Source organism: Python bivittatus, unplaced genomic scaffold (genome assembly GCF_059951505.1).
Source record: "Python bivittatus isolate LINGU-HERP-01145 unplaced genomic scaffold, Pbiv_v1 ctg000980_np1212, whole genome shotgun sequence".
NCBI classification, from domain to species: domain Eukaryota; kingdom Metazoa; phylum Chordata; class Lepidosauria; order Squamata; family Pythonidae; genus Python; species Python bivittatus.
In genome coordinates, this window is record NW_028277125.1 from 37,894,201 (window position 1) to 37,920,861 (window position 26,661).

Sequence of the window (26,661 nt, forward strand, 5' to 3'; positions counted from 1 at the left end):
GGCCATGTGAGGGTCCAATATGTGGAGCTGAAGGATAAAGAGATGAGCATGTGGTTCTAAAATGGTGCTGATAAATGTCAGGAATGGAGTTTTGATAAGTAGTCTTTGAAGAACTGCAGTCAGCCTAAGAAACATTCTACTTACAGAGGGCAATCAAGGGCTTGCTCCTCTGAAATTCCATGCTATAACTGTGATATTTCTGAAGAATGTATCTACAGAGAATGCTACAGCACAACATACATTCTTTGGCAGAATATGCTTTCAATAAAGTGTACTTTGATGCAACCTTAGGAAAGAAATTATTTGGAAGGATGTAGTGACTGGACAACTTTCATTCCTCATTACCATTACCTAGTTTCAGTGTTAGCTCGTCCTATTTGGAGCAAACTAAATGGGGTGTGAGAGATTTGTGACTAGCTTTCAGTCTGGTTACCTCCTTTTCCTAATTACTAATGAGAGATTTTTACAGAACCTGCAGCATGGACAGGATGGTGTGTGCTAAACCACACACTCCAAACCCAACCAAACCCTTCTCCATAGACACTCTCTAGTGCCACATTTATTCCCTAAAGTTACTCCATGGCTAATAGTATCTCTGTCTGTATCTTTGACTTAAGTAAAGGGAGAAAGGTTAGTCCCATTCCTTCTTTGCTAAATCCCCAATCTATACTTCTAGTCTCCTGCTGACCCTCATTTTTATTTTATCTTGCTTCATTAAAAAAAAAAATTATAGGAGAAGAGAAAACAGCCAGACCACCATCATCAGTATCATCATCATGTTGAAATAGTCATGCATAAAAGCCATCCTTGAGTAGCCACATGGATATTGCTGGACTCTATTAGCTTCAGCCAGAAATCTAATTATCAGGAAGGAGAGTATCTAAAATCAGGTTGCCCATTTCTTACCTGGAGAGTTGGCTGATGGGTTGGCCAATAAGAAATATGGATTTTTCACAATAATTTTAAAATTCATTTTGGGATGTTTTCAGCTATTACTCATAATTTCATCTCTACAGATTTAGGCCCAGCCAGGATCTGCATGGGAAGTTTTTCTGAAAACCTCACATACCCTGTGTTTTGGAGGAAAGATGTGATACATAATGCATTAAATGAATATGTGAAATCAATATTTCTCAAACATCTAGAAATGTTTTCAAAATTCAGATATTTGTAGTATTATGAAAAATTTAATTTATTTCCAGTGTATACTACATAATTATATTTATCTAGTATACGTTGGAAAGTAAAATGTTAGAGAAGTGGCCCTTGGTGAGCCTGATGATGATCAGATTGATCAAGACCCTGAGATTCAGATGAATAAAGATAAGTTGCCTAAACAATTGGAGCAGACTGAGCTCCTTTCCTTTATGTGTGCATGGACAGATAGATATGAATATCAGTATGAATGAAAATGATGAAATGCTGGTAAAGACTTGAGTGTTATTGTTTGCTGTCTGTCTGTTCAGTAAGTTAGTTTACTGTAACATTTCAATGGATTATGTTTTACTTGTTTTTGTTTCATTTTAAGGCTTGCAGAGGCCACCAAAAAAAAAAAATGTAAGAAACAATCACATAACTGGAGTAATGTTTAAATATCTGTAGTATCACCATGCATCAGCACGAAAACATATTATAATTTAATGATAGAGTCCATCTCAGATGGCTATTGATACTAGCATGGAAAAGACACTACATATAAACATTATGAACTTTTTTTCCTTGGCAATCTCTGCAGTGATTTACACCAGTCCTAAATGTATCAGAATAAAGAAAATTAAGCATTCGGAACCCATTCATTCTGAGAATAGTGATATGGAAAAGGAAGTTAAAAGGCTACAGCGACTTCTAGTGAAAGTTACATGAATACTTATGGTAAAGAATGATTACAGATCTGGGCAGAATGCAAAAACTATAACAAGTATATAACTTACATAAGTGAACAAAATTATCTCTTAATTTTTCATTTTCTAGATGATATTTAGTTGAAAGTTGGAGAGTCATAATCAAAAGAACACAGAGTACAGATTACATGATCCAAAGAGGCTGAATATTTTTCATGGTGTAAATGTTTCCTGAAATAAAGCATTTGGTGAACTGTAGTAGAATTGTTTATAGAGGAGAAGGAAAGTATTATAGACAGTTATTGTTTTGTTATCAGTTATTGTTAAGTACCCATGAAGCAGGATGCAGTATTGCCCTTAAAAACCTAAGCATTCGAAAACTGGGGAAATATATCTTTCTGTTGATCACCATCTGTTGGTGATACAGAAATGTGCAATCTTTGAGGTACCAAAATGTCTTCCTTTGGCAGAATGGAGAACTGCTAATTCTCAGCACAATAAAAGAACAAAGCTTGTGCTATCAGGAAGAAATATTCATCACTCCGTTCTCTATCATTAGTACCAGAGCCATGTTGTTGCATGTAGCATATAATTGCATAGCAGGATGTGCTTTTTAATCCTCTGATCTTTAGGCTTTCATTCATGCTGTGCTAATTATGTCAGCCCACCTTTTCTCCTAGGGTGGTTCCAAACTCTGGCAAATTTTCTTAACAAGTTCAAAGCCATTTATCAGTCACTCATACACCTTCTCCCTGGCCCTTCATTCTATACTGCTGGGCATTTAGAAGCCGTGTTACACTTGCAGAGAGCATGCTAGTACTATCTTACAAGGTCATTGTGCCCTTAAATTGGTATTTCTGAATTATATGTTTGTTTTGCTTTTCTAATCTGTAAACCAGCCTTGGTTATCATCTTGTAAATTCCTTTGTAATCCTGCTAGAGCATTGGCTGCACTTATAAAAGGATTTATGGAACAGTAAACATGTATGTGATGGAGCTATAAAAAGATTTATGAAGCAGTGAGAACAGAGATGACTTCATGGCAGGTTTCACTGCTGGCAATGGAAGAATAGAGCTTTGGACTAATGTGTAACTAATAGTTTGTTCAGACAGCAGATTACTCTGCAGCAGATTTAGTGCTATAAAATTAAACTGCCAATGAAGGAAGTGATCAATTAGTATAGGTTCTGGGCACTGCAGTAGCTGTAATGCAATCCATATGACTCAGGCCAGAGCTGAACATTGGTATGGTCACCCTTCTTTTCTTTCTAATTTACCCTTTCCTCTCTTCTCCCCATTATCTTTCTGACACCTTTCTCTTCCCCACAGGGCAGTTGCCAAAGATACAGAGGTCTAAAGTGCTTCTTTAGAAAGAGAGAAAGAGAAAGAGAGAGAGAGAGAGAGAGAAAGTTAAGCCAGGGGCTGCATGAAATTAAGTTAAGAATTGCATGTGGCCTATAGATTACTGGTTGTCTATTCCTGCCAGAGCATCTGAAGCAATTGGTTGGATTATCTAGATATTATGGGTTCAGACTAGGCACTTTTAGCTAGAAGTAAATCCAGTATATTTGAAGATTATTAAGTGAGATCATCCAGAATATCTGAGTCTTTTTGGTTGAGTCCCATCTCTTAAGCCCCTCTGAAATTTGCAGACTGTAATTTTTAATGCAGGATCCATGCTATCCTACACCATGTACCCTGACTGGTTCAGGTCATTTTCACTGTTTGGAAAGTTTTCATTCATTTGTAGAAGTCTGAGGTTTGCAGCTGTTATAGTCACCTAAACCTTGCAATCTTAGTTATTTTAGCATTCATTTGAGATTAAACATTTTGAAGAGGAAATTAAAGGCTCTTGTGGTCTAGAGAATAGTTTATAAAGGGATGAGAATCTTATTTTTTTCACCAGCACCTAGCCATTAACAGAAAAGACACATTTCACTTTCACAGCAAGTTGTACTCACACTTGTATGTTGTTAGATTGATATATTCCACTATACAATGTATTCCAGATAGCAGAAAGTGCTTCTACCAATATGATTTGTATTCTTGAATGTAAGATCTCTCTTAAAATTTAATGAGTGAAATAACAAGGTTTCCACCCCCTGTCTCAAAGTCCTTTTAGCTTGCTTCAAATTCTTCCAGCCATGTCTGGTAGAGCTTTATCAGTCAGCTACAAGGGATCTTGTAAAGAAGGGTAAAAGAAACCTGCAGAATATTTATTATGGAGATTGTATTTTATTGTTAAGATGCTCACTTGTTTGTAATTGCTGCATTCTGTCATTTTAGTAGCAGCCACAAAACTATCAAAAGTGCACTGAGTAAATAAAAATGGCTTAAATTATGCATGAAGAGAAGCACCATAAATCTGCTGCCATCTTTGCTACAGAACTAGCAAAGTAGTTTTGCTGCATAACTTTGCTCTTGTGAGTTGAACAAGAAAGACTTGTCAGAAGACCTTTAACTCCAAGCAGCAAGCTAGTCAATCTGAATCAACTGGAAAGCTTTCTAGGTCATTAAACAGTTGAAAAATGATTTTATCCTCTTTTTTCAGTCTTCGTTTTGTCTTTCTGTAACTCCACTTTTAGAAGAGTGCACTAACAGTGTTCTTAAGTATTGACTGTATTCTCTTGTATTTTTCTTTCCTTTTTAGTTTTGTTTTCAATTTCTCAGGCAACTTACCTTTCCAAAGTGATTTCTTTCTTCTCTCCCTTTTTGTCCTCCCTCCCCTTTTCACTCATTTTCCCTCTTAGTTTGCTTCTATTTCTTTCCTGCATCCACTGCTATACCACAGCCACCTGGTCTAACCTTTACAATCACAGGGAAGCAGAAAAGGCATTGGGCTAATAAATACTGTTCTCTACCTACACCTCTTTCCTTGACTTTCTTGCTAATGGATTTGGTATTGCTTCGATAAGTAACAATGCGCACCCATTTTTGGGCTGTGATCCATGTCTTGCTCCTAATCTGTCCATTATAACTAATATATCCTGAATTTCCAGGGAGATTGCAAGAGAAAAGATATTGTAGGGGAAGTATAGAATGATATAAGAAAGGATTGGAACAGAAGGGACATTGAACTGGGGAGCTCAGTTAGAGATCCTGGTTAAAAAAAAAATTCAGGGAAGGAAGAAGGGTTTAGCTTCAGGGTTATTCTATCCTTCTCCCAGAGGTGAATATGATTCTTTTTTCTCTCCTTTTGTCCCACTAAAATGAGAAGGCTCCCCTGGAATGAAGATCTACATTGATCCTTTTACATATGAGGACCCCAATGAAGCTGTCCGTGAATTTGCCAAGGAAATTGATGTGTCTTTCGTGAAGATTGAAGAAGTCATTGGAGCAGGTGTGACTCATTTGCTAGTGGGCAGGTGCTCAGTGCCACCCCCATTTTCTCTTTCCCTTCCCTTTTTTCCTTCCTCCACAATGGATATTCTGGTTCATTCTGCTCAATTATCGGTGGACTGGCACTTCTTATTTTTTTTTAATTGGAAGTTTAACTGTATCCTCTGTGATTGAAGAGACTGTGCTTAATTAATTGACTCACTTTAATACATTGTTGTGCTCCCTGGTTTAATTAACAATAAATAGGTTGGGCAATCGTTCCCTAGTTTATGGCATCTCTCTATTCATTAAAGCAGCAATTGGTACCTTTTTTAACCTTAGCAAAATTCATAGGGAAAAAAATAAACAAACCTAGTGATCTACATTTTTAAAAAGTGTCTAGTTATTCAAAATCAGTACTTTGCATACAAGTAATTTGCATAAAATGTGTAAATTATAGGATTAATTAATTATGCAATTTATAAACTATTTTTCATTTTTTAAAATAAAAATCAAAGCAATTCACATTTTAAAAGCTACATAATGAATACAAAAAGATATAAAATTACAGAAAGAAAACACCAATAATTATAGGACATCTAGCAAATAGATAAGTAGGACATCAAAATAATGCCTACGCTATCATGTAGCATTTTTATCATGTAGCATTTACTGTACGCTGTAAAAAACAGTGGTGGGAAGGGCATCTAATCTATGTGAAAGATTTACTGAGTATGTTAGATGGCACTATAGGCAAACCCTATGTCTGCATCGCTTAAATTAATATGGGAACACTGTGATACAGTTTGCAATATATTTTGAGTACAAGGACTGGTTAGACCTGTATGGAAAGAAGTAGTTCCTTGAAAAAAACTGGTTTGAGCATTTTAGGGTCTTATCCACAACACCTTCAAAGAGGCAAATTGGTAATTAGTGGCTAACTGTAAGCCAATACAAAACAGAACCTTGGTCTTCTTATTTTATGCAGTTTGCTGACCTTTTTAAACCTTGGTTGAGATAAGTTTATTTAACATTAGCACTCATCAACAGTACATCCTTGGTGTTGCTATGCCTGTATCAATTCTCATACTACCTTATCTCCCAAAAGGATGCTCAGTTTGTGAGTGTTACTTATTCTTGACATAGCACTAGATGTATTTGAATCAACCAATCTGCAGAGTCAGCTCTCAGGGATGTTTTAACCTGATTGTTGCACACAGCAGGGTGGTTGGAACCAATTGCTTAAAGGCCCCTTTCAATTCTGTGATTCTATGACTCAGAAAGTATGATGCAGTTGTAGAAGGCAGTACAGGTAGTCCTCAGTTTAAGAACAAGTTCCATTCCCAAGGTCTGTCCTTAAGTCGAATCTGTATGTAAGCCAGAACAGTATTATTGTATAATACCTATAAGTAGTATTGTGTAATTAACTCAAACCATCATGTATTTAATGCAAATTTTGCTACAGCAGACTCTGTTCTTAATTGTGGGCCATCCTTAAACTGAGCATTCTTAACCCGAGGACTACCTCTATTTTCCTCTTTCTGGATGAACAGAATTATTTGGCTTTTAGTTACAGTATCTACATAAGACAATAATGGCAACTCTGGAATTACAGTGAGGCAATACATCCTAAAGTCCATTTAATTTATAGTTTAAAACGTATTGTGAGATGAAGACAAAATGTTGTATACCTAATTCAACTGAGCAGCAAGTGTATTAACCCAGTGAATTTCAAATAGGTTTTTTAACTCAAACTAAGATGGCATATTTAGGATTTTTCACAATGATGGTATAAGTAATCCAGAGCATGCAATCTTGCTTAAGAAGATGTGAAGCACTTTGGTGGTCAGCCTGTAATCTACCTAAGGCAGTATTCTTTCTAAGAATCCCTGTGCTATAGTTTTTTATCTAATATTTAACATTGGTCTGGGAGTGGACCAGAACTTACTTTTTGCTAAACTCTTATTACATGCATGGATTTCTGGAATTAGCTTTAAAAAGTTTATATAAACATTTGCTTGCAGTCATTTGCTTTCCATTTTCTCATCTCTAGCATATGTCAGCTTGCCTGTTATTTTTTGATCTGCTGTATTGTTTCTCTTATGTTCTTCAACCTGTAATACTCAACTTCTTCAGTCAGATAATAAAAAAAGAATTAACTGCTTAGTCACAACCAATCACTTTATTGTTTGATTGTTGTTTACTGTTTTGTTTGCCTTCAGCATTACTTCATTCGTTGCTTCTTTTCCCATTAAAGGTGCTTCCAGATGGAGATGTTTATGGGTATCAAGTAGGCTGAACTAGCGTGTTTAATACTTATATTTTGAATCATGGTGGTTTTCCAGGGACTTACAGCATCTAACTGGGTAGCACAGCAGTTACAGCAGCAGCATTCCACTAAACTACTGTGCTGGGAATTATGTCTTCTTTGATATACCTCCAAAGATTGCTACTGTGCTAATCATAGCAGTTTTTATCTGGAAGAATCCTTATTTCTCTCTCTCTCTCTCTCTTTTACCCTTTTCTTCCATTCATGTCGGTTGTAAATGTTTATCTACTTTGATAAAACATTTGACTTCTTTAAGTTTCTGTAATTTTTGTCTTTTTTAAAAAAAATAACACTGATGGTAGCAATTCAATTTACTGGGTCTGTCTTGTAACCTGATCTTAAACCTACTTTTTTTTTTTTTATAAGTCCACAAATTTAGTGGGTTTCCTTAGTGCATTTATTTATTTAATAAAATCTTAATCTGTTTTTCAGCATTAAAGAACTCCAGGACTTAGAATTATACAGTGTTAGTCTCTAATCTTTAAGACTTTGGAATGTTCTCCATTAAATTCAGTGGGACTTTCTGCTCAGTTAGTATATTTAGCACTGTGCTCTATCTATCTATCGATCTATCGATCTATCGATCTATCTATCTATCTATCTATCTATCTATCTATCTATCACCTGACTTGCAAATAAATACAAAATGCAACACTGTACAGCACATGAGGCTAAACTGTAAATGTATTCTGATCTCAGAATCATGGTTCTCTTTAAATAATAGATAAACAGCTTTGGAAAGGTGCCTTGGAGACAAGTCAACATCCAGTGCAGGTTCATCACAATACAACATCTGACAGATGGTCATCTAGTTTCCACTTAAATACCTCTGCCAAAGGATTCTCCACTGTCAGATATTTATTTTTTATTTTGAAATTTCTCCTAAATTAATCAATCTTCAAAGCACTATTATCAAATTTTAACTGCTTGTTCAGTAATAGTAAGAGGTGACTGAGAAAATATGAGTGAAATACTAGTTTCAGAGGGATAGCCATTTTAGATTTTATAGCAAAAATAAAGTCTTATAGCATTTCCAACTTACAGGCTTATTATCACATATGTTTCTTTGGATCACAATCAACTTCATGAAACAATGGGAGAACATTAACTTCTTTGGGGCCTCTGCTGCTGATCACAGTCCTTTAGCAAAAGGATTAACAAAGGATTATTTCAGTGCAAAACAGTGGAATTGGCATCATAAAAATTAACCCTTTTTCTCAGGGCTTAAACAAAAAGCACCCAATTCCTGCTTTGTTTAAGTCACAATTTTTTAAGTTTAGGTTTATTCCGTGGGTACCCACTGCTACATATAATTTATACAAAACAAGATATGAACAAGTAGATATACAATGAGTTAGTACAGAGTAGGCACCATGTTAAATGAGGGCACCCTTCATAGCTGATTGCCATGGCTTTCAAGTAGTGGGCTTATAAAATGCCATGGCAAAGAAGCCACATATAGAGAAATCTAGGCAACATTTTACATAAGAATACTGCTTTCTTCTCACTAGATAAGAGGAACCCATTAGCTGAGGTTCGTCTTGTGAAAGTTGACTTGAAACACATGGGCTATGCACCTGCACAAAGCCCATTTGGAGCCTTCAAAAGCTTTCCATGTTTTTGTCAGAAATCCAGCCCTCCATATGTACTGCACATGACTAGGTGCAGCTCATGCTAAACCTCCTTAGTTTGTTTTCAGCTGCTTTGAGCTCACCATTGTTCTAGAATATGTTTCTTTTCTTTTCCTTTACTCTATTTTCATTTTGGTCCCCCCTCCCCTCCCCTCCCCTCCCCTCCAGCCTTAAGATTTTTTGGACAAGACATTATTATCCCTCTTCTTAGAAAGCCTTTGGTCTCAGTCTTAGGGCCTTAACGGCTCCATTTCATAAGCACCGGCTTTGTGGAAGCAAACTTCCTTCTCAGCTGGGAAGAGTCTTTGCCTATTCTGCCTTGGGGAAGATCAAATGGTAAATTCTTGTAAGCACTGCAAAGCAATTACCAAACAGGCTCACTGCGATTGTTTGTCCCATTTGTGAGCCACTCTTTGGGAACAAGTATTTAGAGTGGCAGACTCTGAAAGTACTGTATCTCCTTTATTTTTCTTCAAAGCTCCTACTATGTCCCAAAGGTTGTCTAGAAACCGTTGTCTATTCTCAGTCATGTTCAAGCTCTCTGTCTCTGGTAGAAAATCCCCAGCCCTCTGCAGTGCTGCCATCAGCACTTGATAAACAACCTAAGCTTTTCTAAAAAGCCTGCCTTACTTGGCTTCAATTATGGCACAAAAAGAAAAGGATATTGTGGCTTACCCAATACTGGTTCTAGTAGCTGCACGTCCTTCTGCACCCTGGTCTGCTACATTTCCAGTACTCCAGTTTCAGGACTCACTGATCAGGAGCATCCAATCCCCTTTGCTGCCCCTTAAACCCAATTTCAGAGGGAGAGGTTTGTGTTAAGCCGCCTCTGAGTTCTCATTCTCCAGGCCACTTTCCTGCCTTCTCAGATGGCTCAGTCTAGAACTTTCCCCCACCTCCATCTCAAAATGATCAAGCTCAAAGCTTGTTACCTTGCAACTGTGCTGCCTATGGGGAATGTCTGTCCTCAGTTTCCACTGATCCCATGACATCTCACTTTTTTCTAGGATTGGTCATTGGACTCTGTGGCATCAACCTCACCCTGGTTCCAATCAGTTCTTGGGGCATTTTCCTTTACCTAAACACTATTGTTTTCCTCCTATGTCCTTTTTTCAAATGAACCCATAACCTGCCACTTTCTGGGGTGTTGCTTTCATGCCCTCAGGGATTTTCTGTTCTTCAGCATACATCAAGTGAAATGACTCACCAATCCTGCATGGTCACTTCCTCAAAGATTGCTGCCTTCTTTACAGGCAGTGGTATGACCTGTACCCTTTGGTGTTCTTTGTCTTCAGACTAGTACAACTGTCATTAACCCTTGGATCTGCAAGGTACAGATTGATATCTCCAAAAAGGACAGATATGATTACAACACCACTTTGGTTCAGTTGGCTTCTCCATTGGTTTCATTGACCAGTTCTCAGGTTGAGGACTTTGCTCTCCCTTTGATGGCTCCAGACTTATAGTGAGCAGTTTTGTCAAATAGTGCAGGCTACCATCTTAGCTGAGAACTCAGTTGATGTAGGATGTGATTGCTCCTCCGGGATCTGATTTTTAAACTGTGGATAATTACCCCAAGGATGTAATTTGGGCATATCCTGGGGATGAATGGAGAAATTTATAATTGCTTGTTTGTAAGTCAAGGATCCAGTTTGGACTGCTGCTGCCGAGACACTTGTGTGAAATGATAGAGTCTGTTTTTTGGGGGGCAGGGGGATTAATGACATTATTTGAGGCCAGGAAAAGGGATAATTTGGTCAAACAGTTTAAGAACCACTGCTTTATAGTTATATTTCTAGACTTGCTGAAGACAGACACTCCTGGGTTAAACTGGCCACTGTGTCATCAACTTGTATAGGTACATCTTGGCATCTGAATATCATTTCCGAGGCCTTCATGGCTATACTGTTGATAGTTGATCCTAAAAGACAGATCCTAAAATACTTCAGTATTTTCATTATCATTTCTAAAAGTGGTTGCTGTACCTGTTGTCATTAGTTTGCTCTTACTTATATTTAAACTTAGTCCCATTTTTTTTCACTGGCCTTTTTGACTTTAATTACTACAGCTTGCAGATCATTTGCATTTTCAGCTATCAGAGTAGCGCCATCAACATAGGATAGATTATTGATGTTTCTTTCCTCCAATTTGAAAACTACACTCTTCTTCCAATTCACTTTCCCTCAATACACAGTCCACATGTAGCTATAACTAAAAACCTGTGGGTTTTTGAATTGTTTTCCAGGATTAACTATCACCTTGAATTCTGGGCTAATACCACACTAAATCGCCCTGCTGGTTTAAGAGTACTTCCAGAATTAATATTCTAGCCTCATAACAATAGTGCTTATGTGGTTTAATTCTGTAATATATATTGAAATGCTCTCTACATGGTACTATCTTTGAAGACTGTACTGCAACTGATGCAAAACATGGCTGCTCACATATTAAGCGGGACCACCCGATATAGCCATATAACACTAGTATTGAGGGACTTGCATTAGCTACCATTTTGTTTAATTCGAAGTGCTTGTTATGACCTTTAAAACCCTTTATGTTTATCTATGATGCTGCTTACTCCAGATAGAATCTGCCTGCCCAAGGAATGCCTGTAGAGAATATTTTCTAAGAGTTCCTCCCCACATGAGGTGGGAGGGGACTCAGAGGTGAACATTTTCTTTAGGAGCTTCCATCTTGTGGAATACCCTATCACTGGACAAAAGATCTGTGCCTCCACTCTTCATATTCCAGAAGTTGTTAAAAAACTGTATCTTTCAAAGAGCATTTGGGAATGCACAGTACAGGGTGGATATACCTGAGGTGAATAGGTGGTACTATTAATATAGAAGGTAAGCAGTGACTGATAGGAACTGGAATTGTGTTATTATTTTTTGAAGTTTTTGAATCTTGTTTGCATCCTGTGGATGATCTTTTCTGCCATAAGTTGCTGTCAGTTGAAGTGACATAAACACACTTGAAATAAATAAACATTCAATCCAAATTTCATATACACATAAGCAGACTCAGTGGGCAAAGAGTCTGGAGGAATGTAAAGAGACAGAGCCTGAAGACAAACCAAGTCAAATTCCAAGGAGAGGTCTTGGCAGCTAGAATTTCTAGAACAGGAATTCATTGTTCTTTTATGATTTATTGATTGCATTTATATCTCACTGCAATCCAATACAATGACTCTTGGATTGCAATCCAATGACTTTTGGGGGCTCACATGAGTACAATATAGCAAAACATTAAAACACCTACAGTATGATTAGAAATGCTAATAAAATAACAATGATACAATGCCAGACCAAAAGAAACAATACAACAGAAATAACATACTCCAAAGTAGAAATTAATATAATGTAATAAAAATGGTGTAGTGTAATTCTGTTTTTAACAACTTCTGGAAAACCAATAAGGAGAGGGGTAGCCTGATCTCCAGGGAGACTATTCTAGAGCACTTGCACTACCACAAAGAAGCAGTGTTTTCTGACATTGGTTCCACCTCTTGGAAGTATGGGACAACAAACATTTTTTTCCCTAGATTATCTAGTAAATTGGGTCATTTCCAGTTGAATTAAGCAGTCCTGCAGCTAGCCAGGTGGCAACCTATAAAGAGCTTTATAGGTCAAAATCAGCAGTTTAAAATGTACTCAGAAAACAATTGGTAAATAGTGCAGGCTCACAGAATAGGTGTTATGTGGTCTGGCGCCAGTAAGTACATAGGCTGCTGCATTCTGGACTAACTGTAGTTTCTGAGTAGTTTTTTAAAGGCACCCCAAGTAGAGTTCATCTAAATAGCAGCAGCTCGATCCTACCTAAGCACAAATGGCCCTGATCAGGTCTGACTTCCTTCAACTGGTTATTCCTGAACAGCGTTTCCAAGTTCAGGTGCATTCCTGTTTCTCTCTGTCTTTTGCTGCTGTATCTTCAGACTCCCTGCATTTTTGAGTGCTAGATAGAAGGAGTTCTTGGTTTGGGTCAGAATCTGCTGGATCCAGGGCAGAAATGGTGGGACAGGTTGTTGGCTCAGCATCATTGTTGGGAACTGGCAGAACAGAGTCTGCTTCTTGCTTTGCTTCCTCCTGGTCCTCCAGCATCTGAGGTCAGCTCTTAAGACCAGATTATGACAACTAAGCAGGAGGTTTACCACAAAAGGGCGATTGAACATGTCTTTCTGAGGTTATGCACAGCTACCTTCCATCAAATGTATGTCACCATTTCCAAGAAGGATGGCAGACCCAAACCTACACCAGGTCCTCAGCATCTTAGCTACTTCAAGTTGTCTTGCTTCAGAATGATCTCAGTATCATTATTTCCCTCTTACGGCAAAGGATTGGTTCACATATACTGATTTTCAAAAAGTCTGTTTTTATATATTTATAGTGTGCTATCACTATGTTTTCCTTTGCTTTATAGCTGATGGTTACATGTACCAGTTTTGATTATATCAAATACAGCACCTAGAGGTTTTTTTCCCTATGGGCATAACATCCATTGAGTTGTATCTTCACCTCTAGGGTATCATATTCCCTTTCTAGATGACTGACCCTTAGTTGGGCCATCATGCATCATGATTTTTTGCCATATTTTTCAGGTGCTTCTCTTTTTACAATACTTGGGATTTGGGGTCAACTATGGGAAGTCTGGCTTCAGGCAGTCCATCTATTACTGGCAAGTTACAGTTGTATCCAGGTTCTAGTTTTTTCACCTCACTCCCAAACACAAGTCGTCATCATTCATGTATCTATGTGTGGGTTTATTCTTTATTCTCTTCACATCTGAGGCAACTGGTCCACTACTAATAATTTTCATATATTAGTAAGCTAGAAGTTTGGAACCCACCCCCTTTGGGGGTTTCTGCCAAAGTAGAACTGCCAAAATAGTATCAGATAATGCTATGGTTTCTGATACATAAACAAGGTGGCACAAAGTCCATCTCATTTTTTTGTCTCATGGTGTAAATAGGGCACTTCTGTGATCTACATTCAATATTTATTCTAGCAATTCATATTTATGATTGGAGACCACATCCACAACTACAGCTTTCCTCAGATCTCCCTGGGGCAATCCCAAGGTTAATCTCTTTGCATCCTGGAATGATCTTTAATGCCTAGGCTTCTGCACAAATTAAGGAACCCACTGTCTATCCATCATAGGCAAGCATATTACCTAAATAACGTATTACCCATCTAACAGCTTGATTCTGTTCTGTCTCCCCTTAGATTCTAATTAGAAGAAAACTTCCTGGCTTTTAAACGCCCTTCACAAAAACTTTATCCACAGCTACATGAACATCATTTGCAGTCTTTGTACAGAAAGAACAATTCAACCCTCTAGAATAGATCTTCATTGTATGTTGGTGTTTCTTTCACAGTTTTAACAGAATGGCTTGGCACTCACCTCCATAAAATTATATTTTACAACCATTTCTTTCTTCTACCCTGGTAGATAGCACTTCCTTTTTTCTAATTTGCTGGGTAAACACTTTAACAAGGATCTGGATTACCATTATGGCACCCCTGATGGTCCCTGCCTGGAATCTTTTCTTTATTCTTTCCCTTTTAATATCCTTTTGAGTTGATAGCTATTGCTCCCATCATCTTTCATGGAAGGCAGCATTTTTATAGCTGTAGCATGAGCTTGCTGATCAGGAAGTTATGTGGTTTGCATAGAAAACTGCCCTTCTGTATTCTTCAGAGAGACAGTCCTTCACCTAGGTATTTCCTTTCTTCCCAAACCCCTCTCTCTCTGCGTTCTACTTGATTCACATGTTAGCTAGCTGTTTTTCCCATTTCCTTGACACCAATAAAGAGACAGATAGATTCTCTGAATGCCTGAATAATGTTTGCCTTCTGCTTAAACTGAGCAGCATCATTCCAAAGAGACCAGTATCTACTTTTGCCCTTTCCAGACCAGAAGGTTATGTGCTTCTTCCCAGTTATTGTCCAAATGTATAGTGACAACCATCAAGTTTTCTTATGAGCTAGCCAAACAACACTCCTCCCATTAGATCCACATTCATTCTTTAAAAGAGATGGCAATATGGCAGCTTTTCCTAATGGTGTCCTTCTTCTGGAGCTGTGGTGGGCAGCTCTTTGGGCTCAGCCTTTTTCTTTCATTCAGTACTATCATCTAGACCTCTGTTTTCAGAAGTATGTCATTGGCTAGTTCTTCAGTGAGTCATTGTATAACTACCAGATGGTTCTGCTGCTAACAGGCCAGCTAACTCATGTGTGTGTCTGAATCATAGATAGCTCAATGAATAGAAAATGTAATTGATTTACCTCTAATTGGAATTATTTGAGTGGTCATTTATTAATATATACAACCTGTCCTCTTACTCCAAATGATGTTTGATATCCTTTCAGGAATTGAGGTTCAGTCTGAGCCAAGATTGGCTGTGTTTGTCATGGTGCAGGGGACTCCCACTCATTATTCCTTAAACACTGGGAGATTCCTAATGGACTCCGTGCAGATGCATAATCTGTATAGCTTATATTTTGCTTCTACAAGTGACCACAATAGATAATTCTCACTGTCTTGCGCTTTTTTTTTTTAACATTTCCACTCTTCCCTTACCTTTCCCAAAACAGTTGCCTGTGTGTGCAATATTGCTTTCTCTGGATTGTATTCCATGAATAACAAAAGGCTGTACAACAATGAATATGTTTTTCTTTGAGGGTGCTATTAAACTATTTGTAGTTTTAATTTAATTTTGTTTTAAAATGAGCATATATACATAGCTGTATGTCAACACAACAGCTTGACAATTTAGAACCACAGTATTTATAGTTATGAAAGGGCTAACTGATTAGAGATAACTGTCTATTTCATAGCTGTGAAGAAGAAATACTATGTGCCATTTCACAGTATGAGAACATTTTCCTCTTTTGCACAACCAGCGAAGTAACAGGAACTCTTGTTTCCTCATGTAAAGCCTTTAAAAACTCATTACTTGTAATAAAACACTGCCTTTTCAAAGAAATATTTGTAATATCTTGGGGGAAAATAGCACTCTGTAGCTACACCTCATTCAGAAACACCTGTCCAAATCTCTTATATAGTTCTTATTAGCTTCTCTTTTTGAAATGCCAAATTGATCAGACCTGGTTATAACTTATATTGATCCCATTACAGGAGAATTTGGTGAAGTTTATAAAGGGCGCCTGAAACTGCCTGGCAAGAGAGAAATTTATGTGGCTATTAAGACATTAAAGGCCGGCTATTCTGAGAAACAACGACGGGATTTCCTGAGTGAGGCCAGCATCATGGGTCAGTTTGACCATCCAAATATTATTCGGCTGGAGGGGGTTGTCACTAAAAGTCGGCCAGTGATGATCATCACAGAATTTATGGAAAATGGAGCCCTGGATTCTTTTCTGAGAGTAAGTACAGTAGTCTTTTTTAAGTGATAATGAAATGGAGCCATCTAGGACATTTTTTTCTCAATCTTGGCACCTTTAACATGTGTGGACCTCAACTCCCAGAATTCCCCAGACATTAAAGGCCGACTATTATGAAAAACAATGACAGGATTCCCTGAGTGAGGCCAGCATCATGGGTCAGTTTGACCATCCAAATATTATTCAGCTGGAGGGGGGTTCAGCCGAAAAATATTTGGATGGTCAAACTGACCCATGATGCTGGTCTCACTCAGGGAATTCCATAGTTGTTTCTCAGAATAGCTGGTTTTTAATGTCTGGGGAATTGGTTGGCTGGGGAATTCTGGGAGTTGAAGCCCACACATCTTAAAGGTTCCAAGGTTGAGAAACAATGATCTAGGGAGATCAGCCACCGTGGTAGGGATGGCTGTGCAGATTAAGCCTCCTCCTCTTCCTCCAAATTAATCATTCTAAAATAGCATCTAGCCCTCTAGCCTTCTTCTCATAATGAAATCACCCATAAGCATGTCTTGAAAGATTTCACATTTTATTTCTTGTTAGCAACTTCAATTGTGAGAATTGAAATATAACTTTCCTTCCAGACCCAGCCCTTCTGCTATCAGTGTATGATTTTTCTTGCTGTTGGACAATGGGAGCTTTTATTTTTCTTGCACACCCCCTTGACTGGCTCTTTCGTTCTTCAGCTTTTTATGTTCTCTGATTTTTTTTTACTCAGCAGTTTCTTTTCTCTAAATCCTGTTTCGCTGCTGTCTTTGTATTTCCTCTGAATTAGCTTCCTATAATTTATGCCTATTCCATTAGGTTATCCCAAATCAACTTCCCTCTATTTCCAACAGGCTTTTTCCTTCTCTAGCAATTTTGGGGAGACTTCTACTCCCAGCCTGGATTCTAGTTTAACTGGACACATGAAAAATGCTAACTCCTGTGCTTAATTTTCACTATTATAGCAAAATGATGGTCAGTTTACAGTCATTCAGTTGGTGGGAATGCTACGAGGGATTGCAGCTGGCATGAAGTACCTTGCAGAAATGAATTATGTCCACCGTGATCTTGCAGCCAGGAATATCCTGGTCAACAGCAACCTGGTCTGTAAAGTATCTGACTTTGGTCTCTCTCGCTACCTGCAAGATGACACCTCAGATCCAACTTATACCAGCTCTTTGGTAGGTAGTTTGCATGTAAGAACTCCTGTGGAGATTAACAGGTGTGTCATTTTCAATAATTATCTTTCAGTTAGTTATAATTTACATGCTACATTGGTCCTCTTGTTCTAATTATTTTTATTACAAGTGGTCCAACTTGAATATATATTTTAATCGTTATTACATTCATAATCTATGGATGCTAATAGAGGGATGTTAATAAAGAAGGCCAAAATTCAGTTGCACACATATTGCAAGAGACTGTCCTGGTCCCAAATAGGTAAGACCAAAAAAAAGAAAAGAAAAAAGATTGGAATATATAACTAGTGTCTGCTCTAAGGATATGGGAATTAAGCCATGAGCAAACAGGTGATCATAACAGATGGCAAATCCAAGGGAATAACAAAATAATACTTATCATTAGGACTTGTGATAAGCTCAGCACAGCAGCCACCACAGAGCCATTCAACTAAAAAACGGAATTTGTGAAGACACTGGAAATCTGCTCTTTCTGAAACTTACATTGTTTCTGAGATATTATACAGTTTCCTCTGTCACATCTCAGATTGCCAACAGCTCATTAAATTTAGATTTACGAATTGCAAAGTATAATGAATCTCAGTGGTATGGGACTATTGGTTATAACCATGATGTTGTTACCATTTGTGTATACAAAGTATCTTTGGGACTCTTCCTCTTTAATAAAGGCAATAAATGCTCAGGGCAAGTATGCCAAATGGAGTTCAGATTAAAATGCTAAAAACAGACAAACAAAACCCAGGATTATTCAGTTCTTGATTTAAAATATGGCTTACAGACAGTTCTCCTATCTAAGAAAGGTGTCGTGTGTTTTTCTGCCAACAAACTTTGAAATCACAACAGTTTTAGCAAGCTATTGGACCACATTTGCAACTGACTCAGGTGGTTTCTCTTTGTATTTTTCTGAGATCAGCTGCTAGTGTCTATAAACATTGTCAGTATGGATGAACGGCAGCTACTGGTTATTAGCAGGCTTACTCACTCCTTGAGATTACTTCAGTGTGTTTCATTTTTGTAGATTCCAGAAAATACATTTGGAATGAAGTTTGTGGATCATCTAATTTCTGGAGATCCTATACTTGAATCATCCTGTACTTAAAACATGCCTATCAAACCACAGTTCTTGTTTTGAAACTCTATGACAGGGATACTCATGAATTACTGGCATTCATGAAGTACTGTACTGTTTCTGTTTTGTTATGCTCTTTTTTGCTTCCCAGGAGCTGCAGATAACATTGTTGGTGATATTGTGATATGGGCTATGTTTTTGACCCATTTGGGAAGATATGAAAAAGTGAAAATGATGCCTTAAGCCTTGCAAATGCTTAAAGCATCCATTTTTATCTTTAACCCTCTCCCCAACAGAAAAAAATCAGCCCAGCAATGTTTTTGGGAGCTGTTGGTGGTGGTGGTGAGTTCTTTAAAGGCTGAAATGATGCAAAAAACCTTTGATGTAAAAGAAAAAGGCCAAAAATTCTGGACTTCCCACTAGAGAGATGCTCTGTAGGCTCCAAATATGATGGTGGAGGTCCCATGGATCTTGGCTTGCACCCCCACCCCCAATTGAAGGATGCAGCCACTTCACTAGAAGCTTATTTAGCATTGTATAGTTTAATTTTTTTCTCTCTGAACTTAAAACTGGCTTTCCCATACCACAAACATGTTTCTTCCTGATATGTCCTGGTTAAGAGTTCACTTTTTCAATTCTCCATCATGTCAAACAGAACTGGACACAACATTCCAAGTGATGTTATATGCACACAATCTAAAATGGAAAAAATAGACCAACAAGCCCTGGGAATGTTCCAGTTGTATATTTGTTTTCCACTAAGGTACACTGTACATCTATCAAAATCTGAGGTGCAAGGAAGACAGACATGGGAATCCCCTTAGCATGGAAAACCAATGTAGTTTGTAAGCAATGTCTTGAGAAGCTCCCATTTTATTTCATGTCAACAGAAAGCAGAACTTTTTTTTTAATATAATTTTTATTAAGAATTTTGATTACAGTAGTAAAAACTAATACAAACTGAACTTAGAGAAAGAAAAGAGGGAAAAAAAGAAAAGTGCAGGGAAAAAGAAAGAAATAAGAAAAAGAAAAGAAAGAATATCATAAAGAAAAAGCAAAGAATTGTATAAAAAAGTGACTTCAAACATTCATTACAACTATAAACAAATTTAGTGACTCTTCACCCCCTGTAAGGTTACAAACTGATCTTTCTTCATCCCATTTCCCATCCCTTATCTATAAGCAAATCCATAAAACATCAACTTTTCAATCCTGATGTCAGCAAAAAGTCCATAAAGGGTTGTCAGTACTTTGAAGAAAAAAAAAAACACAACTTATTTTTAATCTTGATCAAATAAACCAACCTTATATTCCTTCCTTTTACTGCTAACAGTCTTAATCTTTAATTCAATCAAATATTGTTTAAAGATTTGATTTATCTTCAATTCTTCTTTATCCCATCACACAGATTTCTTCAAGGTTTTAACAAATCTCTTTGGTAGATCTAATAAGAAAATATTTTTCAAGTCATTCCCTTGATTTATCATTTGTATTTCCCTTTTAATTTTTAAAACTTCAGCCAGTTTCTTTTGTATATCCAGTAAAACATATTTTTCCAAATCATTCTCTTGGCCTGTCATTTGTAGTTTCACTTTTGGTACTTTCTCTGTCTTGTTAGATAAAAATTGTTCCACATCTGTCATTGCTTCATTAACATCTTTTGGACGTAGTCTGCTAGAAGCAAACATCATTACTGGCAGTGTTGATATTGTAGCTAATAATTTTTGGCTCCATTCTTCAAAGATCTGCTTTAATGTTTCTGATGTTATATCATTTTGTAATATTTTGTAAGTCCCAGTGTTAACTGACATTAAGAACAGGCTTGTATTTTTTTTTCCTTCTGCTTAGAAACTTTAATCCCCTCTAGTGCCCTGTTTCTAAAATAATAAAGTAACTTACCTTTGTTATGACTTGCAATAGCCAGGGTAGCCAAAGTAAGTCTGTTTCCCATGAGAAGCTATCTATTTTTTATAGTTAATGCCAAAATCTTATAGTAAAAGTCAATATTCCAAATTTATCTGGATCCTTAATCAATTTATAACTTTTAAGATCAAAATCTTATTTAGTTTTTTGCTGTTTATTTCAAATTGTTTAAGTTCTTAAGCTTATAATTAATTTTTCTTCTGTTCAGAGTTGAAGATAAATTCACCTGATGACTTTTCAAACTTGTCGTTCTGAAGGTCTCTAATAGCTTTGAGATGGTTAATAAACAATTTCCATAAATGATTCAAAAGTGAGACTTGCGGACTTAATGTCCTTTAAAAGGCTCTGCTGTGGTTGTGAGCAAGATGGCTAATCCCTCCGTCTCCTGGCACTCAAACCTGCAGAAAACTGCTGTCCTACAGTCTCCTCATGAGGAGCAGCCATCCAGAGCACATGTGGGCAATCTGTCATCCTCTCCTTATCTGGAGAGGTTCCAAGGGACCGGTTTACTTTCATTTTCTATATTAATTACATCTAATCAGTTTCTTTTGTGCATACATATGCTTAAAGGCAGATAAACTGAAAAGTCCAAACTTTAACGACTATATGTCTCACTGGCTGGAGAGTACCTCACTGGGAGCCTACAAAATTACTGAAACCTCTTAAGTTTTTTCCTCCTTGGTATAATTAGAAGGATATGTCAGTCCTGAATTCAGGTACTCTCCAGCCAGTGAGAGCAAGGATCTTCCCTTTTTGCTAACTGCACAGATTTAATATTCTCTTCTCAGTTGAACACATCTTTGCCTCAATGCTTAAAGGCAGATAAACTGGCTGGAGAGTACCTCACTGGGAGCCTACAAAATTACTGAAACCTCTTAAGTTTTTTCCTCCTTGGTATAATTAGAAGGATATGTCAGTCCTGAATTCTCTTCTCAGTTGAACACATCTTTGCCTCAATATTTTTCTGCACAGCTATTAAATCTGTGCAGTTAGCAAAAAGGGAAGATCCTTGCTGTGTGAAGTTTAGAAACTTGATGTGGCATTTATCCTTGGCATTGTCTAAATTGAAATTGAAGCACATAACTAATGCCATTATATCTTGCAGAATAAATTTCAGCAATTGAAATATCAAGTCAGAAAAAAAAAGAGAAGCCAGATGGCATAAATTGTTATAAATGCCATTGGTTCCCCAAACCCCCATTTTATCAGTGGAATTGGTAGCTTTGCAATCACTGGAGTGATGTTACTTTACACTGAGAATTTCAGCAGTGAACCAGCCATCCATGGATTAACCAGGAACTCTGTTTCTTCTCCAAGATGCATTAGCAGCCCATTTAAATAAATCAGTGTGAGCTTAAACTGTCCACTGCTTGCTGCCTAGATTGAACATGATAGGGACTCTCCTATGTCTGGAGAAAAGCAGATTTTTCTCATCTGTATTTTTATGGTTAATTTATGACCCAAATGGCCTTTCAAGCAGCTGGAAAGTGATGCAGTGCTTGCAATTACATCACTGCTTCCCATGGTAGATTCATAATTCTGCTCTGGGGGGAAAGGTAAGAGAAAATAACCTTCAGGCAAATGTCTCTTTTTAAATGGAGCTCTTATTACAGTGACCAAATCTGTTCTGCCATCCATCTTTGAAAAGGAGATGAAGACCAAAATAACCAATTCTACCCAGAGTCAATATTTTATTTTATCTGTTCCCCCTTCCCTTCACATTAAGCTTAGTTGTGGCATGAATGTTTGATGTGAAAGCAGGATCATTAAGAAAAAAAAATGAAACCAACCACGGTTAACTACTGCTTATTTCTCCTTGGTGCTCAGCCTGTTCAAGAAGATATGATTGATCACCTATTGACTACAATGGCACAAATAAGATGTGAAAATGCAGAGTTATGTTTCCTGTTGGGGTGGTTAAACAGATCAGCTGAGAAACAAAGGTTTCTGCTCATATCTTAGAGTACAGTATTGTTCCTTAGTTAGTGGTAATGAAGGAATGAGCAACCTGCAGATCATTCCCCACTTGCCCTTAACTATAGTGCAAACCTGACCTGGCTATATCATTTTTTCTGACTTGTCTCCCTGACATTGTCTTCATTTTGTTTCCAGCTCACAAGTGAAACAGCCTTAGGTTATTTTTAGCTGTTAAGCTTATTCTGACACTGTATCACAACAGCCTTAAGGTGTGTAACATCTGTTAGCCTTTGTCACCCATTAGTTTGGAGGGAGGTTAAGTGACTGCAGTGAGTGGGAACAGAGGCAATAGAGACAGGATAGGGATCAACAATGGGGACAGCAACTTTCCTGCCAGTATTATCTTTTGCTGACTCCCGAATAGGTGGAGAACACTTTGGTGAAGCAATGGGGAATGGTTAGGAGTCTAATTTCCACAGCTGTCTACAAAGAATCTTCTGACAAGATTGACATGGCTCTCTCCCAGGCAGTGTCTGCAAGCAATCCTTTATATCAGTGTTTCTCAACCTTGGCAGCTTGAAGATGTGTGGACTTCAACTCTCAGAATTCTGAGCACGCTGGCTGGGGAATTCTGAGAGTTGATGTCCACACATCTTCAAGCTGGCAAGGTTGAGAAACACTGCTTTATACATTCTCCACATTCTGAAGAACATAGCTCCTGACAGAAGGAAAAATTCTCTTGGTCTCTGTTGTAATTCAACAGAGCTAGGCTTGGCAATAAACTTTGAGTATATGAAAAGTTTCTGTTGATCAGAGAAAAAATTCCCATCCAGCTTCCCTACTACTCAGTTTTGCTGACATCTCTGTCATCAGTTATGCCTGTTAACCATCATCCCACCCTGTCAAACCCTTTCTCTTGCAGTCGTTTAGGCACCACTGGTCAAATTATATGTTGCAATGAATCCCTCAATGAACAGAAGCTCACCTAACTGCTAATGGTACAATCTTTCTGCAAATTTAGATTCATACTTACTATTTAGGTTCAGTTGTTTACAGATTCAAAATAAGAAAACAGTGATTGTGGTAGGTATAAATGTTTGGACATCCTTTCAGTCATTACTTTGTAACACCTCCTTTGGAACAAAGAAGAGCTTCCAAACATTTCCTGTAGTTAGCAAAGGGTCTTTTTATTCTTGCATTGTACTCTTCCTTGCAGAAGTCTTCTAGCTGAAAAATATCCTATAGTATCCTTGTATCTTCCCATATATTTTCAATAATATTCATATCTGGGAACTATGAAGACCATTCAAAAACCTTTGTCTTCATTTCCTTTAAGAACTTCATAGTTGATTTGGGAAATGTTTCAGTTTGCTGCCTTGCTGAAATATCCATTCTCTTCTCAGCTTTGGTTTTTCCCCCAAGGGATTCAGTGAAACACACAATTTGACCAGAGATGCCTAAACTTTTGCATATAATTGTGACGTGACGGCATATGTAGAGGAAGAAGAGAGAGATGAGAATCTGCCCCTCCTTTCTCTGATGCTATGATGTACTAAGTTGCTGATGGGATGTCAGTGGGGGTTGTAGCCTTCCTAAAGCTTGTGGTGTTGTTGTTCAGTCGTTAAATTGTGTCCGACTCTTCGTGACCCCATGAACCATATCGCGCCAGGCCTTCCTGTCCTTCACTGCCTCCCTGAGTTTGCTCAGTTTCATGCTCATTGCTTCAGTGATGCTATCTAACCATTCATCCTCTGCCATCCTCTTCTCCTTTTGCCTTCAATCTTTCCCAGCATCACGGTCTTTTCCAAAGAGTCCTCTCTTCGCATTAGGTGACCAAAGTATCTGAGCTTGAGGTAAAGCTTGTGGTAGTGGATATTTTTTCCAAGGTAGATTAAGTTAACTCAGAAAAATTAACAAATATTTCCTTCTTATCTAGAGGAAGAGAGAAATCAGATAATTCATTCATCAGCCCAAGAAAAGTTTCAGAAAGCTAGCTCACTCCTGATTCATACCAGTTTCCTAGTCAAACCACAGAAGTACTTGATAATAACCCAGGCACTGTTAATGATTCTGATATTTTCTCCCCCCTGTTTACTTCTGTTGCCCAGCCCTGGTTCTGTTATGGAGCAACTCCTCCTTTTGCCTGCCCAAATAACTGCTTAACTACAACATAGTTTGGCTAGTTTTATCATTTAGATCAGTATTTCTCAACTTCAGCACCCTTTGAGATATGTGGACTTCAACATATGCTGGCTTGGGAATTCTGGGAGTTGAAGTCCACCTATCTTAAAGTTGTGCACATGTAGTGTGCTCCTTAAAATAGATTTAATACAGTCAGAAAAAATGAAGAAAAAAGCCAACTCCCCCCCCCAAGAGAAAAAGCATAGTTCCACTCACACATGCAATCTGGCCCCATCTACTTTGCCTTATTGCACCACTCAGTACTTCTGCTCTGATCACCAAATGGTCACCCCACTTCTGCACTAAGCAATGTTTGGTTTTAACCATGGTTTGTTGAATAAACCTTAATGGCCTGATGCATACATAATATTAGGCTAAAGCTATGGTTTACAAATGACAGCAGCATCACACCTGTCAGTAAACCAGTTAAGCAAAGCACATTATAGTATAATGCAATGTATGAAAGCATAAGGCTATTTTCTGCATTAGAAAAAAATTGTTCAAAGAAGCCAGTCATCTTACCTGGCACTTCATTCAAGCCATGGGTATTCTTTTTTCCTTTCTAATACTGATGAGATGGACTCATTCAGTGATTGGTGTTTAGAAATGTATTCTGAAGTGTAATGAAAGGGTACCTATATTAGTTAACTCATATCACTGGAAATATATAATTTAAACCAAGAAACTGAAACGCTTGCTTTGCTTCATCTGGTATGCTCAGCAAATTGTGATGAGCTGTCATATATGTGCCAAAGGCAACCCCAATTCCTTGCCCTTCCCTTGCCATCTTTCTTAGGGGAAAGTGCCCGAAGCAAAAAAGTGTTCGTGCTTCACAATACCAAACAGCCAAGGGTGAGGAAGTGTCACTCAGGATAAAACCCTGAAGACCATTGTTGCTACTTGATATGCAAAGAGGTGCAAGGAAACAGCTGTTGCTGTCAGCCTTTGACGTCTGCTGTTGGGCCTAGAAGTGGGAGCACACCTACGTATTCTCTGTAGGAAACATGCTGTCCTTTCCAAAACACTTGCTTGTCCACTGGCATTCATGAGCTTGAGATTTTGTTAGCTTAGCTACTGTTTATGCTGAATACTACAGCTGGAATAAATGTCACAATGCTAATTTCTTTTCTCATGCAGAAAATACTAGTGTCTCTGGCATGAAACAAATGAAGCATATTAGCTATAGCCATGAAGCAAGCTCTGTTCTTGGGCTTGCATTATTACAATAATTTGAACCAGTTGAATTGTTTTGTCTCTACCTATAAAACCCTGGAAATTATGATTCACAGAAACCTTTTACTACTTGTACATGGCTATAGTTTCTAGGATTATTTCTGGGAATATATCAAACTATGTAAAAGCCAACTGTAGTCAATGACCAATCTTCATTGGCCAGCTAGCTTCTCTTGAGATGTTCACTGGACTTGGAGCTAATCACTCTCTTTCCAGGTCAACTTCCCTCCCAGGGATATGGAGAAAAAATGAAGAAGGGAATGACATATACCTTGAATTCCTAGGGGAAAGACATTAATGAATAACAATCATACTTATAATTGCTGCTGGAAAACATTTTCTTGCTCTTCATAGAACTCAGTTGTGTTTAGAAAATAACTGGTGTCACTTATTGCATTAAACCATATTTAACCATGATTTATTTACTAAATCACAATTGATTTGGATCAATATGCTAAGGTACAAACCATGATTTATAAACTATAATAGCTAGAGTCAAACCCAAAACTAAACAAACAATATTAGGCCAAACCTCACTTCTCTTAAATCATTAAATCATGGCCTAGTCATGTTTTTGCAGCAAAAAGCTCCTCTTTTTAAATTCAGTTTCTCAGCAGCATAAGATCACAAGA

The 26,661-nt window shown here is 37.7% G+C and overlaps 1 protein-coding gene across 9 annotated transcripts in view; it reads left to right on the top strand.

The window, feature by feature from the left end:
• EPHB1 (EPH receptor B1) overlaps positions 1-26,661 on the top strand; it is a 387,938-nt gene that overhangs the window by 326,046 nt on the left and 35,231 nt on the right. For 8 of the 9 annotated variants that reach the window (XM_088132648.1, XM_088132650.1, XM_088132656.1 and 5 more), the window contains 3 exons: positions 5,059-5,181; positions 16,260-16,507; positions 17,473-17,688. In XM_088132648.1, the coding sequence (XP_087988774.1) occupies positions 5,059-5,181; positions 16,260-16,507; positions 17,473-17,688 (587 nt within the window). The remainder of the gene's footprint in view (positions 1-5,058; positions 5,182-16,259; positions 16,508-17,472; positions 17,689-26,661) is intronic. The other variant, XM_088132652.1, reaches the window with a different exon arrangement.